Source organism: Suricata suricatta, chromosome 9, assembly GCF_006229205.1.
Source record: "Suricata suricatta isolate VVHF042 chromosome 9, meerkat_22Aug2017_6uvM2_HiC, whole genome shotgun sequence".
NCBI classification, from domain to species: Eukaryota; Metazoa; Chordata; class Mammalia; order Carnivora; family Herpestidae; genus Suricata; species Suricata suricatta.
The window spans coordinates 102,924,265-102,945,650 of NC_043708.1; the positions used below are offsets into that span (position 1 = coordinate 102,924,265).

General features: G+C 40.6%; 1 protein-coding gene across 3 annotated transcripts in view; it reads right to left on the reverse strand.

Moving 5' to 3' along the window:
* INTS14 (integrator complex subunit 14) overlaps window positions 1-21,121 on the reverse strand; it is a 28,669-nt gene extending 7,548 nt beyond the window's left edge. For 2 of the 3 annotated variants that reach the window (XM_029950758.1, XM_029950756.1), the window contains exons 1-9: window positions 20,737-21,021; window positions 16,787-17,070; window positions 14,958-15,065; window positions 11,154-11,309; window positions 10,257-10,375; window positions 9,676-9,818; window positions 7,371-7,463; window positions 6,120-6,264; window positions 4,694-4,827 (exon numbers count right to left, since the gene is read on the reverse strand). In XM_029950758.1, the coding sequence (XP_029806618.1) occupies window positions 4,694-4,827; window positions 6,120-6,264; window positions 7,371-7,463; window positions 9,676-9,818; window positions 10,257-10,375; window positions 11,154-11,309; window positions 14,958-15,065; window positions 16,787-17,008 (1,120 nt within the window). In that variant the 5' untranslated portion in view covers window positions 17,009-17,070; window positions 20,737-21,021. The other variant, XM_029950757.1, reaches the window with a different exon arrangement.
* Window positions 21,122-21,386: the final 265 nt, after the last annotated feature.

A 21,386-nucleotide genomic window follows, 5' to 3' on the forward strand; every position in this document is an offset into this window, starting at 1 on the left:
TGAAATAAGTTAGAGAAAGACAAACACCATATGATTTCACTCATGTGTGGAATTTCAGAAACAAATGAACAAAGAAAAAGACAAAACAAAAAAACCCACACTCTGGTGGTTGCCAGATAGCTTATCGGTGGGAGGACGGGTGAGACAAAGAGAATTCAGAGTACACTTATCATGACGAACACTGAGTAATGGAACTGTTGAATCATTATGTTGTACACCTGAAACTAACACTGTACATTATACTTTAATTTAAAAAAGGAAAAAACCAATAAAAACAGCAAGATCTACCATTTATATGTATCTACTGCGTGTCAGTCATTTTATACACATTCTCTCAGCAACCCTCTCAGGTTAAGTTTTATTATCAATTATTACTTGTTGCCATAATGGCAATTCTAACCTGATAAAACTGTCACAAGAATTAAAGCAGATAATACACTTCACTGTCTAGCAGAGTCCCTGGTACACAGTTAAGTTCAACAAAATGTTAGCTATTATCTTCATTTGAAAAGAACAGACTCTGAGGGAGGAAAAAATGAACATGGGGCAAAGTAAAAAGCAGTTAAATTTGAATAAATAACGTGTACAAATCAAGCACTACTAGATTGGAAACTAAATCAGAAAGGAACTTGAATGCTACATGTTAACTCGTCAACAAGTATCTGTGTGAGAATGTCACAAGTGTAGGTCAGGGGTTGATAAACTTTTCTTGCAGAGAGCCAGGCAGTAAATATTTTAGTCTGTGGGTTATGGTCTCTGCTGTAACTACTCAACTCTGCCACCGAAGCCAGAAAGCAGTCCTTGATAACAGATCCGTGAATGCATGTGACCATGTAATAAAACGTTACAGTGCACCTTTATTTACAAAACAAGCAGTCAGTGGGCCAGTGTGGCCAGCAGGCATGGGTTAGCTGACCTTTGATCTAAATGAGAGGTAAAAGAAAGCCAGACCAAGGCAAGAGCAGTGCAAACGAGAAGGCAGAATGAATTCAGGAGTGCTAGAGATGAGGAGGTGAGCAATCTCCTCATCCTACCCCCCCCCCCTCCGGCTTCCTCCGCCCAGCGCTCTCCAATTACGGCCTCACTTTTCTCCTCTTGTGGCAGACTTGTCATCTTCATTTCCTCATCTCTCACTCATTCCTCAACCTGCCTCCTGACTAACTATGACTGAAGCTACCCTTACAAGGCCACCAAAAATCTTCTGTTGACGTCTAATGACTCTTCTTTCCTCTCGGTTTCCATTCCTTCCTAAAAATCTTTAGTTATTTACAACACTCACTCTGTGGCATCTTTCAGATTAAGTTCTCAAGGTGCCATTCCTAATCCTCCTGTTGGCCTCCCTTTAAAGGAGATATAATGTTCATGTAATTTAACGACTTTTCTTCAAATCAGGAACAACTCCTCATCGAGGATGTTTTTCTGCAAAAATCCCTTTGCCCTGTGTTGCCATTATATTAACTGTAGGTTGCACCATGGGTTTAATGCTTCAGAAACAGTTTAGTGCACTGCTTCCTTGTGTAGAGCCCCACTTCAGAATGAGTAGTGTCAGTCTGCATGGTGCAGGATTCGTGAGACTTTTAATTTTTTAAGTTTATTTATTTATTTGGAGGGGGGAAGAGCAAAGAGAGAGAGGGAGAGAGAGAATCCCAAGCAGGCTATGCACTGTTGGCACAGAGCCTGGTGCAGAGCCCAATGCAGGGCTCAAATCCACGAACCTGAGCCAAAACCAAGAATCAGACACTTGGCTGAGCCACCCAGACACCTCGGGAGACTTAAATTTTTATAATACCTGGAACAGCAGGTAGAAACAACGAGTAGAATTTTTTTGTCATCCGCTAAGGGGGAAGACCTTCCACATTCCTAGCTTTACTCGGAGATTCCAGTTTTGTCTTATTTGGAAGCAAAGTCATATTCTCTTTCCCTGTGTAAACTTTAAAACACCAGCCCCTGCATTCTAGTTCAAGAGCTGGTCAACTATGGCCTGCTTTGTGAGGTAAAAATGGTTTTTAGACTTTTCAATAGTTGGGGGGAAAATAAAAACAGTATTTCACGACACATGAAAATTGCATGAAATTTAAATTTTGGTGTCCATGAAGAAAATTTGACTGGAATACATCATTCCCATTCATTAATGTATTGTGTTATAATGGCAGAGTTTAGCAGTTAACAGCATATGGCCTGCAAAATCTAAAATATTTATTATCTGGCCCTTCACTGAAAAAGCTTGCTGACTCTTGGTCTAGCTTCTAGGGTCTATATTTAGTCAAAATCTTTTCTAGGCCTCAGTGGCAAAGGTATCCTTCAGGCCTGACATGCATGCACATGTGTATAAGACAGAGGATGTAGGTCATGTATCTTACATGTGTAGAGACAATGTACTTTCTTCTTGAGTCTCTATTTTTTTGGCTTTTATGACATCACTTTTTTTCTACTTTCCCTTCTGTCTATTCCTTCTCATTTTCCTTTATTAGCGCCCTTTCCACTGTCCCCAGTAGTTAGTCTCTGCTAGGGGTTTAGTCCTTCTCTTTCTTTTTGCCTTAATTATGTACCTTCCTGAGGGTAAGCCTTCTTAAAGTGTGGTTATGGATCACCTGGACTGTTATCACTTGGGTAATATTAAATCTGCAAGTTCTTAGGCCAGAATTCAGATCTATTGAATCAGTCCTACCCCATCTTTAGTGGGGCCCAGGAAACAATTTTTAAACAAGGTTTTCTTTTTAATGTATACAAAAAATCAAATGTGTGAACCATTGGCCTAAATTTACCTTCATTCTCACCATTTTAACTATCATGATATGCTTATAACTAAAAATTATATATCCAACTCTGCCCCATCTCTAGAACGCTTACAGGAATTATCTCTAGGCACTTCCAGTTGAATCTTACAGGTATAAACTCAACATCCACAAAAGACATCTTCCCAAACCTATTCCTCCTCTGTTCTGTTTCTTTTTTTAAAGAATTTTATTTATTTTGAGGTGAGGGCCAGAGAGAGAGGGAGAGGGAGGATCCTAAGCAGGTCCCGTGCTGTCAGCACAGAGTCCACCGTGGGGCTTGAGTCCCAAACCATGAGATCGTGGCCTGAGTTGAAATTGAGTTGTATGCTTGACCAACTAAGCCACCCACGTGCCCTTGTTCCTTCTTTCAATCAACAGTATCGCCTTTCACCCTGAAGTCCAGTTCAGAAACCTGGGATTATTCTCGACACCTCCATTTCCTTTATTCTCATATCTGGACACTGTTGATTCTACCTCCTGATTATCTTTTGGATGGATCCCCACCCCACCTATTCCCAGCCACTGCCCTGTTCTGTCTCTCCTCCTCACATCCCCCGGACTGTCACAGTAGACTTCTAACTGCAGGATGCCCTTTCCTTTCCAAATCCACACTCCACAGAGCTATCTTTCTAAATGTAAATTTATTAGCTCTCACTTAATTTCAGCCATACCGCACAACTCCAGAGGCTCCAGTGCCCAGAATACAAAGTCTCCTAACTGGTATCTCCACGGTTCTCACATGCATCCCCTTCAGTGGCTTCCCAGTATCTGCAGAATAGTTTCAGCTCCTCACAGTTCAGGATGAAGCCTGCCGTATTCTAGCCACTGCCAGCCCCTAACCGATCAACTGGCCCTCCCACCCCTACCCTAATCCTTTGTGTTCCAGATTTCTTTTTCTATATAGGTGTTCCATTTGTCTAGGATGCCCCCTCTTCATTAGTTCAGCACATCTTTTTCTTCAAACACCAGCTAAGGTGTCCCTCCCTCTGTGAAGACTCTCTGGAGTTCTCTGGCGGAGCTGATCATCAAGGCCAACTCTGACCTTGTATGAGTCTGTGTTTGTTATTCCATTTCCACTAGACTTTGAGCAACTAACTCCTGCTGACTCTTTTATCCCCTAAAAGGTAGCGTGGTAGATATTCCTGAAATTGAAATGGGCCCAAATGAGTCAAGGATGACTCTATAGTTGGAGCCTGGGTACCTAGAAGTACTTAGGCTTCAATCAGTAGGGGAAAGGAAATCAGAAGAAATAGCTATTTAAGGGGGAAGGGTGAGACACTGGTTTCTGTTACAAACATTCTGAGCTTAGTAGTAAGACAGAATATCCAAGTGGACAGGTCCAACTGGGAACTGGAAATACGAAATGCAAGTTCCAGGGAGAGATCAAGTAGGACCAGAGTGATAGATTTAGGGGAGGCTGAAGCTGTAATGGCTGATGAAATAACCAAGAGAGAAGAATAACCCAAGAGAAGGAGGCAAAGAATAGCATTTTGAAAAATCATGAGGCAAGAGAAAAAGACGAGAAGATAAGAAAATACCAGGTGAATGTAATGTTAGGAAAGCTAAGGGAAAACACTTTCCAGAAGGGAGGGAAATAAATTATCTAGGAGTGACTGAGGTTACCTGGGTTAAAAATAGTGTACTGGAGAAAAAAAGTTTACAGACAGTACCTTTTCACCTTAAGAAGTGAGGGTATTTACATTTACTTAAAGCAACCTAAATGTCAGTTTCCCTTGACATAAAGTTACAAGTTCAAACATCAAACTCTTTTGGGGTTTTCCATGCACATATTCAGCTTCAGATACCACAGCACACCTGTAAGGGAGCACACAGCTCTCTGACTACACAGTCAGAACCATTCAGAATAGGAGGGAGAAAACAAAGTCAAGGTAAGTAAAATCTGATCTGGGTTATACCTGAAATAGGACCCAACTGTGCCATTTTCCCTAGCCATGGGAGAGGTTCTGGGCCAGGCTCAAAGAGAGACATCATGAGGTTTGACTTCTTCTTGCTGTCAGCTTGGGAGTAGAGCATTCCATGCCATTCAGGACTAGATGGAGAGAAGACGGAAGATCAGAAGGATGTCAAGCCTGGGCCTGTAAAGTTAACAGCTTAGAGCCTAGAGTCTGCTTCAGATTCTTTGTCTCCCTCTCTCTTCCCCTACCCCTCTAGCACTTTCTCTCTCTTTCTTAAAAATAAACATACATTAAAAAAAAAATCACCAGGGCAGCAAATAGCCACAGAGGTCGGAAGGAGTAAGGGCTGCAACCTACGTTTCAGCTGCCTCCTTGAGTCATTCCCAGCAACACCAACACAGAGAGTAATTCTAACAAAGGGCACCAAAGCCGTCACCCAACTCCATTCCCGCCTCTCAAAGGGCCCCAAGGGATTCTCATATTCAGAGCCAGTACAAGCAACTTGGGTACCAAGAAATACAGCAAACTAATACCTAATAAGAATTGTATTCTTCTTTTTGGACCAGGTAATTTTAACTCAAGCAGAAATGGAGCTTCATTTGAGTACTCCTAATCTCTTCATCTTCTATACCAGTCAACCCCAGGTGATGGCCAGAAGATGATCAGTCACCTCTTCTTTCCTAACAATAGGTATTATAGAGAGGGAAGCAGACGGTTTTGCAAATTTCAAGACTGCAGCAAACGTGAACGCTAGAAAGGTTTCCTCACAGGGAAACGTTACAGCACAGTGGTTATGAGCATGGGCTCTGGAGCCAGAATGCAAGGGTAAGAACCCTGGCTCTTTTGTTTACAAGCTGTGTGGCCCTGAGCAAGTTCCTTGACCTCCCTAAGCCTCAGTTTCCTCATCTATACAATAGGGATAACACTAACACCCTCTGTAGAGTGCTGTTGCCAGGGATTAAATGAATTAATATACACAGAGTGACTACAGAAGTGCCTGGCACATAGTAAAATGTTCAATCAATGTTCCTGGCATCTTTTTTTCATTTAGTTCTACCTCCTCATTTTATAGCTGAGGAGTCTGTGAATACTGCATAAGTTCTCAGAGCAAGCAGTAGCACTGTTATAACTGAGTCCAGATTTCCAAAACAAAAATAAAAAAGAGGAAAAGAGAGAAAGGATATAATATAAAAGCAATATAAAATTTAAAAAAGGTCCATTCTGTACTGACTTTAGGGATGATTTAAAGAGCAGTTTGGAAGGTGATGGTAGGTGGGAAGGTATGGCAGGGAGAGGGAAAAAGGGCTTTCTATTTCCTTCAGAAAAGTCTAGGACTTTCTATTTCCTTCAGAAAAGTCTAGGAAATACTTCATTTTGTAAATTGATTCTCCCTTTCACTCAACCAAAGGTAAACAAAGTTTCTTACCCTAATTGAACTATTGCCACCATTCCTTCCACTTTTAGGCTGCCATGGAGCAGGACACAAAAGTTGGGTATTTTGCCTGCAATCTGATTGGCTGAGTTTTCATCTTCATTGTCATCAGTTATGCCAGTACCCACCTCATCACCTTCTGTGGATAGAAAACAGGTCAGGCTGAGATTAGCTACACAACTTCCAGACCCCAATTAGACTTCTAGGCTGTATCTAGCCTTGGAAGGGGAGTATTTGCTTATAAAGGAATATTACTTATAAATTGCTTAATGGGAATAAATAAGGAAAATTCTTATTCTGGTTTTCCTATACCCATATAAAAAGCCATTTTCCCATATTATATGAATTCCATTTATATGAAACCTCCAGAATAGGCGAATCTATAGAAACAAAAAGGATATTTAATGGTTACCTGGGGTTGAGGGATATGGGAACCTAAGAATTGACAGCTAAAGGGTTTCTATTATTATGGTCGTGAAATTAAAACAGCAGAACTAGTTTCTTAATATATTAGGCAACATTCAATTTTTATTTAAAAATTTTTTAAAGCTTATTTATTTATTTGAGAGAGAGAGGGAACATGTGTAAGTGGGGGGAGAGGCAGAGAGAAAAGAGGCAGAGGATCTTAAGCAGGCTCTATTCTGTCAGCATGAAGCCTAACATGGGTCTTGAACCCACAGTGAGATCATGATCTGAGCTGAAATCAAGAGTCATACACTTAACTGAGTGAGCCACCCAGGCGCCCAAGACATTCCTTTTTTTTTTAAATGTGTATTTCTGAGCAAGTGTGAGCGAGGAAGGGGCAGAGAAAGAAGGGGACTGGAGGATCCAAATCGGGCTCAGCACTAACAGCAGAGAGCTAACACGGGGCTCTAACTCACCAAACGTGAGATCATAACCTGAGCCGAAGTCAGATACTTAAATGACTGAGCCACCCAGGTGCCCCCAGACAAACCATTTTAAAAAATCCAATCCAATAGGGGTGCCTGGTGGCTCATTTGGTTAATTAAGCATGTGACTTTCGATTTTCAACTCACGGTTTGTGAGTTTGAACCCCCCACATAGGCTGTGTACTGACAGCGTGGAGCCTGCTTGGGACTCTCTCTGCCCCTGCCCCGCTCACTCTCTGTCTGTCTCTCTCTCAAAAAAATAAAATAAAATAAAAGATGTAAAAAAATTTAAAGAAGAATAACTTCAGATCGTAAGGTGCTTCATCTGTATAACCAAAGTAGGAAAAGAACTCACCTTTGTTAAGTGCTATTGGTAGGACCAGATGTCTGGACAGAACTGGGGGACTAGAAATATCGGCTATATCAATAAATCCCACTATTTCCAAATCTGAAAAAAAATGGAATCAACACAGAATTAATTCATGCTATAGGGAAGTACATTATTTTCTATGTATTAGATCTCACAAATATAGTGCTTAGGTGAGGAATTCAGATGTGTTGACTAGGAAGGTTATTAGAAGATTCTCAGGATGATTCATAATTTGCATTTAAATAGCTCAAGAAATAATACTGCCTTTCATTTAACGATTTAAGTTATAAGATGAATCAAACTTTATTTTTATGAGGCTACGTCCCCAGCCAAGGCAAAAGCTTCAAGGTGGGATCCCTGTTTAGTGAGGGGCTCCGGCCAGCAGAGGGCGTCACAGTCCAGCACTTCCACCACTCCGGCCTTGCAGGAGCAGCAGCCATTCCTGGACAGTGAAGTTCTCATTAAACACATTTCTGTGAGAAAGAAATATATTCTCTATAAACCCAAGGTAGCAGTCTAACTATGCCAATGATTGCTTTATAAAAGCTGTATTAAAGACCAAGGATATTCGTTGAAAACCTAAAACGTAAAAAATAAAAGTTTTATCCCAAAGAACTTTTTTAAAAGTTTATTTTCAGATTATATAAACAGTAGAAAAACTTGGAAAAACACTAAAATTTGTAAAGAAGAAAAGTCACTCATTATTTACATCAAAGGAAACCTCTATTAATATTTTGTTGAATTGCTTTTCAGTCTTTCTTCTAGGCACAGACATACTCATACTCTCAAAACGATTTTTTTAAAAAACAGGATCATGGTGAGTACATTGTACTTCTAATACACCAGGAAATCTGCTTCTCTGGAGAGTTGCTGTCATTACCTTCTTTAGCTGACTAACAAATTAATCAGCATAAGCAGTTCCATACTTTTCATCTGAGTAGCAAAAGGCCTGCATTTTAAGTGTTAAGTGTTAAGTATAAGCAATGACAAAGATTTGGGACTAAAAGTTTACATGGAAAAGAAAAGACCAGTTCAAAGGCACTCATCCAAAGAGGACGAGAGGGAGTGGAATCTAGACGATTTGAAGGGAACAAGACATTTGGCCCAGCTTAACACTGCAGTAGTCCTAGTGACAGAGAGGGACACCCTACTTCCAGACAGCTCGGAGCTACAGACACAAAAACTAAAAGGCCTGTGCACAGCCCTTCACTCTCAGACTCCTTCAAATCTATATACCCATGAGTGAAATGAACATTTATTTATCGTGCACTTAAGCTTAATCATTTGTTGACTGAATAATTATCCAGTAAACACCTACTAAGCATCAGACACTGTGCTACGCACTGAAGGGACAGTGGTGACTGAGACAGTGAGGATTTAACGAGCATCCACCACCTCGAGGGGTCCACCTACCAACAGGAGACAACCCTCCTCTCCACTCTTGTTACGTCTGACTCACTTTGCCAATCTCCACTAAGCATGGCACTGCCAGCAAGAACCAGGCAAAAGCAGCAGCACACCTCTTTCTTCTTTCAGTCCTAATACAAGCACTAGAGCTAGAGGGGCACAGTACATCAGAGCAGAGACCTCAGAACGACCGTGACTCATCTAGAGATTCCACTCACTTAGGCAATCAGAATTAGAGGAAGCAACTTGTCCTGCATCACACAGGAAGAATTACACAGCCAAGTTTGGAAGCTAGCTCTTCATAGATGATCTTAATTATGATGCTAATCAATCTTAGTATCTCTTAAGAATTACTTCAAGGATTTTGTCACTAGTGAATCTGGTCATAATTTCTTTTGTTTTTTAAATTGTTTTTATTTATTTTTTAGAGACAGGGACAGTGTGAGCAGAGGAGGGTCAGAGAGAGAGGGAGACACAGAATCCGAAGCAGGTTCCAGGCTCTGAGCTAGCTGTCAGCACAGAGCCTGATGCGGGGCTCAAACCCACGAACTGCAAGATCATGACCTGAGCCGGAGCTGGACGCTTAACCGACTGAGCCACCCAGGCGCCCCTGGTCATAATTTCTAACACTACTCAATTTGTGGCTGTAGTTACCTAGGATTGGAGATTAATTCATGACCTCACGATGGAAGACCACAGCCTGCCACCTCTCAGACAATGCTTCCTCCCACCCAATACGTACATACGGGTGATGACAACAGCACCCTGGTGTGAGAACTTACATTTCTGTTCAATCCTCCTGGATAGAGAAGAGTAGAAGTCAGGAGTTACAAGAAAGTAAGGATAACAAAAGAACTAAGAAGGAAGTTAAGAAACACATTACCTGTGTTGATGACTTTAGGAATGGGATCGATTTCCTCATCTACAACAAAAGGCTCTGGTCTGGGGAAGACTTGCACATCAGCAGTCAGGTGGCCGCACTTGAGAACAGCGTGGAAAGGCGTATATGCCAGATCTATCAGTTTTCTAGAATACGAGGATTCATTGTTATTAGAAGAGTAATGATATATATTTTTCAAGTAATTTTTTAATGATGCTGTTTATCTTCCCTTCAATGAAATTGACTCCAAAACTATGATCTGACCATTTGTGAAAGAGAACAAAATCTACCTTTTTGGTGAGGAAACTTCAATTCTGAATAACCCAAAAGCAAATTAGTCTTTTGAAACTGCTGAGTCATGTAAGGAGGTCAACATTTATAGACATTATTAATTCAATCATGCTTAATTTAAAAAGGGATGAACTTTAAAAAAAATCACTGGTACCATTAATTTTACCTAAAAGTGTGCAAGTCGGGGGGAAATAAAATGACAATTAGAAATAGTGAAATAGATCTTATATCAGAATATCAAATTACAACAACAGATTGTAAGAAGGCAAAGAAAGCTCAAAGGATATACTCACCCAAACATAGACTGTACATTTTTCAAGCACAAGGGGCCATCAATAGTAAAAATCTGCCCTTCACCATTGTTTAAATCTATGAGACGTTCAAGGCAATCCAAGGAATCAGTACTCTGAAGCTACAAGGCAGAACAGATGACCCTTGTAAAATGGCCCACAATGCCAGATTATCATCAGCACCCCAAGGTCATGCCCATCACAGTAACACAGGCAATAAATAATAGAAGTGATTTTTTAACAATGTGAGAGAAAAATAACTATAACAATTTTGATTCAAGGTTACCTAGAGGAATGTTATATAAAATGATACCAGTAGAGCTATTTCATTCAGCAATAGTTTTACAAAGATTCTCAGAAGTGACCAAAGTTGATATTTACACAGTATCTTCCCCCTAAGGCGTTTCTAACATCTCTTAGTGAGAATTATCATTATCTACATTTTACAGATGGAAAAACTGAGGTGAAAACAGGTTAACTAACTTTCCCAATGAGAAAAGCACGAAGTAGAATTTAATAAAACATATATCAGAGTAGTGTTACTTTACTGAAAAAGTTCAAGCATACGTCTGTCAATATTTCTGGTGGAATGGACATAAGAATTCTTAAACGAGAGAACTGTCTAATTCTAAAAAGAACATTTTGACTCTGAGGCATTTGAAGAGTCTCGGAGGGAAGTACGACAGATAATAACTCCAGCTCTGCTTTCCGAGATGCGCAACCCCCTGAACCTTCCAAGAGGATTTCAGACCTAGAGTCCTTTCAAATAAGAGTGACCAGCCTCGGCTGAAACCAATGGAGTTCAGTGTTACAGTATATGCAATATTACTACTAATGGAATATACTAAAAAATAAAATTCTGAAATATATCTAACCAAACTAAAAAGAACTTAGTATTACCTCCTCCAAATTTGCCATGCACATGATGTATAATTTAGATGGGAACGGAAAAGGTAGCGGAAACCTGTTGCTCTCGCTTCGTTGAGTGTGAGTAGCTAGGGAATGTCGCAGTGACCCTCTACCAATGCCAAGACAGCCATCTGTCACCAGAACAACCTGTTTGCAAAGTGTGAGAGGTTTGTACATGAAATAACAGATTTATTTAAAGCAGTCTCACTTAGCAATGTTTTCATTTCTCCCTAATTACAACTATACTGAGAAGCCCATCTCTTCAGGGAGATAAGCAAGAAGGTAAAAAAAAAAAATCTCAAAAACATTTTGTCAAGTGAAAGATGACACATTGTAGCATTCTATTTACATGAAGTTCTAGAATAGATACAACAAAGCTAAGATAAATCAAACAGGAGCCTTCAGTGTAGAGGGATAGTGACTACAAGTGCGGGGGGGAATGGGGAAATTATGTTGGATAATGGAAATGTTCTAGATCTTTACTAGAGTAGTAGTTACATAGGTGTATGCATCTGTCAAAACTCAGTGAACTGTGTACTTAAGATCTATGCATTTTACTGTATTTTATTTAAACATAAAAACCAGTATCTACCTATGAACACTTTAAAAAAATCATATAATCAATTCTTACTTAATTGTATTAAAACTAGAACTCAATCTCTTAGCTAAGGGGTTGGCCTCTCTGGCACTGGATGTCAAGAATGACACGAGCATATATTTTACACGGACCCTAGAAAATCTGAAACTTGACACGATTTTTAGAGATGACAAGCTCTACCTGGACAATTAAAATGACAAGTGTTTTAGGGGTGCCTGGGTGGCTCAGTTGGTTAAGTGTCCAACTTCAACTTATGTAATGATCTCGCAGTTCATGGATTTGAGCCCAGTGTCAAGCTCTGTGCTGACAGCTCAGAGGCTGAAGCGTACTTCAGATTTGGTCTCTCTCTCTCTTGCTCTCTCAAAAATAAGTAAATGTTAAAAAAATTTTTTTAAATGACAACTGTTTTAAAAATGTATTTATAAAAGCCATTTAACCAGACACACATAAGACGTTTAAAATACATTCTTAATCAGCCTGTAATTTGAAAAAGCCTTCAAAATACACCAACAATAGACAGTAGTTACAAATCATTTTCCTCATTGCTTCAGTGACCTCACAGGTTGGTAGACTTTCCAAGCATTTCAGAGGATTGTTTTGGCTTTTCCTATCCTAGACTTGTAACTTGATAATAACAGGCATTAAAGCAGTATTAGGTGACTGCACCATATGAAGTACCAAGATTGGCACTTATTTCTAAAGCCCAAGAAGAAATTCAGAAAATGTGTAACAAGCAGGATCTTGTGCACCGTGCAGACTTCTGCTTTTTAATATCTTTTCTTCCTTTGCAAAAGGAGGAATCTGAATTTGAGATGTCCTATATCCTGAGGGCATGGGGCTAGGCCTGGGTCCACTTAGATTTGCTTGATGAGTTTTGGAGTGAATCAGGTCCAAAACACTGCTAGGTGTGGAAGCTACTAGTGACTGTTCTTATAATCCATTGCTATCAATAGATTTGTTTTAAAGTGGAATTTTATTAACCAGGGTTTTAGACAGCCGGACCATGTCTTCATTATCTGAGTAAAGTCTGTCTCATTTTGATATTACTTGAAATATTTCCATTATCACAAAGCATCTGAAAAAAGCAGGGGCAGAAGTAAATCGTTATATAACATTTGTTCATAGAAGAGGAAATTGCCTTGTAGTATATTGACTGATATCCCTCCAGTCAATCCCCTGACCCTTTCCACACCCCCAAGCAATCACAATCTTATTTTTAAGTAAAAAATAAATACCAGTTATGCCACTGACACTACTAAGAATCCATGTTTGACCATATAATAAAAAATCATATGCAATGGCCCACTGCCTGTTTGCAACACAGCCATTTCACTTATTTACTTTTTATCTATGGTTGCTTTCATGCCATGACAGTAGAAATGAGGAGCTGTCACAGACATCTATCTCCAACATCTAAAATAGAGAAAAATCTTGGGGTGTCTGGGTGGCTCAGTCGGTTGAGCCTCCGACTTTGGCTTAGGTCATGATCTCACAGTTAATGAGTTTGAGCCCCATGTTGGGCTCGGTGCTGACAGCTAAGAGCCTGGAGCCTGTTTTCGGATTCTGTGTGTCCCTCTCTCTGACCCTCTCCTGCTCACACTGTCTCTCTCTGTCTCTCAAAAATAAATAAAAAACATTGAAAAATATATTTTATTTTTAATTAAAAAAAATTTTTTTAAATGTTTTATTTATTTTTGATACAGAGAGAGACAGAGCATGAGAGGGGGAGGGACAGAGAGAGAAGGAGACACAGAACTGGAAACAGGCTCCAGGCTCTGAGCTAGCTGTCAGCACAGAGCCTGATGCGGGGCTCGAACCCACAAACGTGAGATCTGACCTGAGCCGAAGTCGGAGGCTTAACTGACTGAGCCACCCAGGCGCCCCGAAAAATATATTTTAAAAATATATATATAGAAAAAGGTTGCTGAGCTGCCTGGGTGACTCAACTGGTTAAGTGTCTGACTCTTTGATTTCAGCTCTGGTCATGATCTCATGGTTGTGAGACTGAACCCTGCAAAGCTTGCTTAGGATTCTCTCTCTCCCTCTCTCTGCCCCTCCCCAGTTCGTGCTTGCTCATGTGTGTGCATGTGCACTGTCTCTTAAAATAAATAAATAAATGTGTAAAAAAAAAAAGCTTGCTGACTACTATTGTAGATTACTATAATTTTCCTGTTAGCAATTTTTTGTTTTCTTCTTTAAAATATGCTTCCACTTCTCAAAGCACAAGCATATTCAGTTTTTGTGTGTGTTTGTGTTTTTGTTTTGTGCTTCAGATGTTACAGTTTTTACAAATCGAAGGTCTGTGGCAACCTTCAACTGAGCAAGTTTATTGATACCAATTTTCTAACATATTTGCTCACTTCATGTCTCTGTGCCACATTTTGGTAATTCTTGCAATATTTTAAACTTTTTCATTATCGCTATCTTTGTTACAGTGATTGTGTCAGTGATTACAACTTTCAGCTGATGGTTAGCATTTTAGCACTAAAGTACTTTTTAATTAAGATATGTACATTTTTTTGACATAATGCTATTATATACTTAACAGACTACAATATAGTGTAAACAATTTTATGCGTACTGAGAAACAAAAAAATTCATCTGACTCACTTTATTGCAATATTATCTTTATTCTGGTAGTCTAGACTGAACCCACCATATCTCTGAGGGATGTCTATACCTATTTATAGCAAGTTTCCAATTCTCTTTTTATCCTAATACTCTGTTCTGATATGATGCTAATGTGGACCTGCTATGGACTCTAAGTAGAGGGCAACAGATTATATGACATTCATACTCCTCCCATTTTTAGACAACTCAGTGAGATGGTTAAGTTTGCTAAATAAATGCTACAGTGAGATAATAAAGACAGAGCATAATGCAGTGATGTTTATATCATTCAAAACCCCTTCTAGGGAATGTTCTAAAATTCTACTGTGAGCACTTCATGTTTTTTACAAACAATACTAGTTTGCAATAAGCCAATTTACTAGGAGAATGCTTTCCTCAAGGCATAACTGTGCTATTTTCTGAGCATGGTAGTGTTGATTTAGTGCCTTCTTTTAAAAAGATACCAATTGTGTATAATGTAGTTTATAGAAATTACAATGCACGCTGTGTCAGAGCCTAAAGAAAATCAAAGCACTTCAGTGGTTAATGATTTTAACTTAGGGCAATGAGAAAGAATTGATCATTACCTGGCAAGGAATTGCACCACCCCATTCTTGCTGAACAATATTGCAAACACCAACCAATGCAGATTCCAAGCAGGTTTTATCATAATCATCCATATTACTTAGTGCTTCCTAATTGAATAAAAGATAGAATTGCTCATTACTCCTTACTGTTTTAATCTGTTATTGGAAAACAACATAAACTGTCCAAAGCATGAATGTTACACAGGGGACACTGTGTTTCTATAGTTTCTCAAAGAAAAAGTGTAAGACAGGCTTTCTCAACCACAAAGGAAATTAACACAGCTTCCCTTTATTCCATTCTCTTATCAAATACGAGTAAGGAATCCACCGGGTTCATAGCTTTGTGAGGGAACCCTGAAGAAGGTAACCAAAATGAAGAACTTTTAAATACATCCAAAAAAATGATAAAAACTAAGGACTAACTATATCCTACACACCAACCTAGGCACTTTTCACGCATTTAGTTATTACAACACTCCATAAGGTACAGATTATTAACCTATTTTTAAAACGAGAAAACTGAGGCACAGATTGATGAGGTAACTTGCCTATGCTGCACGCCCAGAGCTAGCAGAGTCTAGATTCAAACCCACTCAATTGGACTCCAGGGCCCCTGGCCTTAACCACTACTATGAACAACTTAGATAGTAACTCTCTAAACTTCAGAACTGCTGAACATCCAAAAGCCCTTAATTTACTACTCATTTATAAGAAATCCAGTGCAGGGACGTGGGAGTGGCTTAATCAGCTAAGTGTGTGACTCGTGATGTCGGCTCAGGCCATGATGCTGTAGTTGTGGAATCGAGCCCCAGGTCGAGCCCTGTGTTGAGCTCCGCGCTGAGCTCAGGCTCACTCCCTCTCCATCTCAAAATAAATAAACTTAAAAAAAAAACCATCGCAATTTTTAAAAAGTGTTTGGGTAAAATTAGGAAAGTGAGATAATAAAAGAAATATTTAACAAAATGTTATTACTTATAGTTAAAAAAATCAAATTACACTGATCCTGGATTTCTAACCTATCCAGCAATTATTAACTCTTTTCTTTTCTTTTATTGATTGATTAATTTTGAGAGAGTGAGCAAGCATGCGCATGAGTGGCAGAAGGAGACAGAAGAGAATCCCCAGCAGGCTCCAAGACCAGTGCGGAGCCCAACGCAGGGCTCGATCGCACAACCCTGCGATATGACCTGAGCCAAAATCGAGAGTCAGATGCTTAACCAACAGAGCAACCCAAGTGCCCCTAAACTGTTTTAATTCAATTATAGGCAAGGCACTGTGCTAGGCACTGCAGAAAATATAAATGATATAGAGATAGTTTCAGAAAGTAAATTCTTTGGCATTTCACAGACAACATCTTTTGAACTAACACCTAGTAATTAAGGTTTAAAAATGATAATTTCTTGGCATCTGTAAATCACAGCTATTTATTGGAGAGGAAATATAATTTTGAATTACTCTAGAATAAAAGTTTCTGTAAGAAGCGCCATTTTTCAACTCTTCGCTTTATAGGAAAATAGAAAAGAATCAAGTATTGCAACCTAAAGACCTTGAATTTTAGGGAATGGGGCACTACATCTGGACATCTCCTTTCTGTAAGAGAATTCCAGAAAACTGAGAGAAGAAAATAAGGTAACAACTCACAGCTCGAACTCATAGCTCTACCAAAGGCATAATACTTACAGGTTATAAATCTTTATTTTATAGATATTTTACCCACAGACTTAACATTAAATAATCCCAAGTTCTACATATTCAGTGCAATATCGTAACACTGTTTTCCTCCCTAAAAATGTGGGCCCTGTAGTGCAATAACTTACTCCTTTTTATACCTGAAGGGTGTTGTAATCTCTTGTGAAGGGAACCATCAGCTCCCAGAGCGATGAGAAAACCACCAGGGCTGTAAACTCCAGCTTGTAATTTGTGGCCATGTGCTCAAACAGCATCGTCAAACCATGGGCGGCCAGGTGCTTGCGCTGATACTCCTCGGACCCCTCAACAGACACAGGTCGGGTCATGGAAAGGGATACGTCCATTACCACCACTGTTGGCATGATGAAAATGGTCCCAATGTTCCCAGTCAGAGTGCAGACACACAGCTATGAACAGAGAAATGCTGTAGAAAATAAACATGATTAGGTCTCACATGTCATAGAGAGGAAAACAGTTTTTTCCCCCCGCCATAATTTTCACCAAACTTTGCAAAAATGGGTGAAGGCAAATCTGTGGAGAATTCAATGGTAGGGAAGCAAGCAGCTTTGTTCACTGCACTGTGAGGAAAACTCCTGGAATCACCTATTAAAAGGCCATATATCAAGGACCACATAAGTATTTCTTTTTTTTTTTCTTTAAGTTTATTTATTTATTTTGAGAGAGAGAGAGACATGGCAGGGTCAGGGCCAGAGAGAGGGGGAGAGAGAAAAATCCCAGGCAGGCTCCACAGTCAGCACAGAGCCCGAAGCAGGGCTCAAACTCATGAACCATGAGATCATGACCTGAGCCCAAGTCAGATGCTCAACTGACTGAGCCACCCAGGAGCTTTGGGCATTGTTACTATCTTAATCAATACAGCAGTATTTATGTGTTTATTTAGTTATTGTGTTGCTTGGTGCCCTTTTTTATGAAAATGAAATATAAAATATAAAAATGAAAGGCCTAGTAGAGTCATAATCCACATCAGACAAAGCTGCAAATCATTAAGCATTACGAAAGCAACAAACTCAGTAGTGTGCACTGTGCATAAATCGGTCAATAGTGCTTTAACTGAAGGAGAAGAACAAAATTAAAGAATATGAGTGACAACTGGCATTATCTTATGGAATTGTGTATAAAAATCAATATGCAGAATGGAGAAAACAGAGTTCTTTAAAATTATGGATGGAGAATTAGCATAAAGAAAACATTTCTATTCTCAAAAATAAGGAACAAAGTTCACAGATATACAGACCTGCTCATGGGGACACAGCCTGCTGCTGCTGTTACTAAGCAGACTACATTCTACTGACATAATGAAACCTCATATAGCTATAAATAAAAGTCACATATGTAAATGTGAAAAATATTTACACAAAGTACCAGTAACTGAGAAGAGCAGGTCATAGGATTATATGTCTATACTGATTACAACTTCATAAAAATCATACTGCAGACACACAATTAGGGAACACTCTGGATGGATAATACTCATTAAAGATCAAATGTTCACTAATTTCTTTTTTAGAACGCTTTCAAAAACACTTAACGGTAGCCAGACTGCTTGTTTCAGTAAAGTATCCAACTGCCAATGGGTGATATTCTAAAATTCCATTTCTAAAGAGACTACTGGGAACTTAGAACACATTGGTTCGTGGAAGCAATGTTATAAATAGGAGTTTGGGACTCAAGAAAAGTAGGAAAAGCCCTTTTATCAGATAGTGGCCTGAGATACATTTCAAATACAGTCATGCTTCATGTATCTAACATCAATAAAGATTAAGTGAGAGATACAGGGGCGCCTGGGTGGCTCAGTTGGCTGGGCGTCTGGTTTCAGCTTAGATCATGATCTCATCGTTCGTGGGTTTGAGCCTCACATCTGGCTCTGGACTGGAGCCTGCTTTGGAGTCTGTGTCTCTCTCTTTCTCTGCGCCTCCCCTACTCATGCTCTGTCTCTCTCTGTCCCTCAAAAATAAACACTAAAGAAAATTATTTTAAATAAATGAGAGATATAAATTACTTTTCTAGAGTCCTCAGAATTCTAACATATTGGGGCACCTGGGTGGCTCAGTAGGTTAAATGTCTAACTTCAGTTCAGGTCATGATTTCGTTGTTCGGGGGTTTGACCCCAAACTGGGCTTCACACTGATATTCGAAGCCTACTTAGGATCCTCTCTCTGCCCCTCCCTGACTCATGCTTTCTTTCTCTCAAAATAAATAAATAAACTTTAAAAAATTCCAAATGTATAACCATTTTGATAGACAAAGTTAAAATGTGTATCCTTCTTCTCTGTCTCATTAAACACCACGTGCTAAACATAATTTACTCTTATGATGACCTGGCATCACCCCTCTCAACACCAACACTGCCTAACATCCTACTACTCTGATGGGTTTTTTTTTACACCAACATTCCCCCAAGTATGTGCTGCGGAACACTGTCTGGAGAAATGCTCCCAAAAAATTGAGTTCAGGCCTTATTAAAGACGTTGAAAAGTACCAGAGCAAAGACTCCAATTTAATTTGCTAACCCTGTGTTTCCTATTTCACCCTTTTCTACATAATTATCATTAAGGTCCCAGAAAATGGGGCTTATGTAGAACATACACAGAAACAACGTCTTAAAAGAAACAATGTCTTACATTCAAGGCATCCAGTTTGTTGTGCTTTGTTTTTAGTGCCTTTTTTGTAATTAATTTTTAGCCTGTAAGTTTGCATTCTACTTTCCTCAGTAATCCCCTGTAATCATCCTTCTCTTTCTAATTTGCTGCTTCTTGGCTACTGTGGGCTGGAAAGCCAGGTAATGAAGCTTGTTAAAACTGCACCCGACGAAGTCAAACAGGTGCTCAGAGTCTGTGGGTTTCTTCTTGTGTCAAATGCACAACGGGCTTAGGTGTATCAACTTGGTAATATTTCACCTCTGCAGTCTTTTTTATTTCCTTTCTGGGTCTTAGCTGTGTTATTCAAAAGGTGAGGCCCTGTACAACACTGGTTCAACTACACTACATTAGGCCATAAATTCAATAAAAGGGCACTGCCCACAAATGGTCTCCTCAGGACCTATTACAGTAACTGGCACACAGTATGAGCTTAACAAATGTTTGATAATGACTACCCCTCATCATCAGATATAACCCTAATTCTTTGGCAAAACACATGATAAATTTTAACTCTGGACACTAGGAACACATCTCTTTCTCTCCTCCTCATTCAATCAGAGATAACTAGGGATGCCTATGCCTCTGCCCACAAGTAGGGTTTATCCAGCTCCCACGGGGAGACCTATTCATGCACAGAAAGTTGGGGATTATGGGAAGTACTTCCTCAACTCTCAGAGGAAGCTGGGAAATAGGATACAAAGATGCAGATCAGGTACAAGAAATCCTCTCTAGCCCACGAAGTCGGCTGTGACACTGGCCTCGGTGACCAGAGCTGGCAGGCTGCCCTTCCCACCAACACCTCTAGTGCTGGCTTTCTCCTTACTGATGCACGAGCGTCCATCCACCTTAACAGTGGCAAAGTCATGGGAACACATTTTAGTACATAGGTTGTAAGCACAGAAGTAAAAGAGGGAACTGCATGGTCTCGAAGGATGATGCACTCAAGCAATCTAGCCCCGATATAAAATCCTGCCCACCACAGTCCAGCAAATTTGTGAGAACATCAATTATTTCTCACTTGGGCTCATTCTCACCCTCCTGTCCCCCGTCTTTCCCCAGAAGTACTGTTTACATATAATGCTTATAACAACTGCGGGGCTTCTTTCTCAAGGTCAGTCTACCGCTGAGAGTAGACCCTAGCCACCTGATGTGGCCTTAGTGCCAAGTCACAGAAGTACACATTTGCCATTCTTCCCTGCCAGTGACAAATGTCTCATTCGTAAATTTGGTTCTCAGCATTTTGGTCCCACTCGAATTTCTAGGTATTTCTAGGTAGGTCCTCAGCTACCCTTAGGTTTCTGTGTCAGCCTGACTTCCCTTGCCCTGAGGCGTGCCTCCTGGGTTCTCAGCTCCAACTTCATCTCGAAACCGCCAGCCTGGAAATACAGCACTCCAGCATTTGAGTCGCAACTGGGGGGGTGTAGTTTTACCTTAAGATCAGTCCAAAACAAAATTTTTGATCTGGAAGTCTCTCATGGGTAGAGGGGGCGATGAGGGCCCGGACAGGGATCGAAATCTTGGTGTTTACGAGCGGCCAACGACTTCGAGCCACTGAGCGCGGGGAGGCCAGGAGCACAGGCCACGAGCAGGGCCCGGAACTGGCGCCGCAGAGACCGCACCGGGCGGCGGAAAGGCCGGGCCCTGGCTCCCCACCCCTGACCCCTTCTGCTGCAGCTCCAACAAGCAACCGAGGAATGCTCGAGACCCGCGGCCTCCCCCACTCACCCCGCTCCCATCGCCGGCCCAGTCCGTCCGCGTAAACTTTCCGCCCGCGCACCACGACCGGAACTATAGGGCCGCGCGACTGAAGGGAAGCCGGCGCCAGACTGCGCGCCGGGCTGGGGCGGGGCTTTAAGGCCTGAGGGGCAGGGCTCTGGCGCGGCCCGGCCGCTAGGGGGCGCGCCTTCATCTCTCCTTCCCTCCCTGTCGTTTCTCAGGCGCTTCCCTCTACCCCTGGCCTCCTGGCTTCTTGCCCACCTCATCCCGGTTCTGGTAACTCTCTGAGCCCTTCACACTCCTCTCGCCCCATGCCCTTAGGTCTCTTGGTGCACCAACCTCTTCCTCGCTGACACTTGTTCTC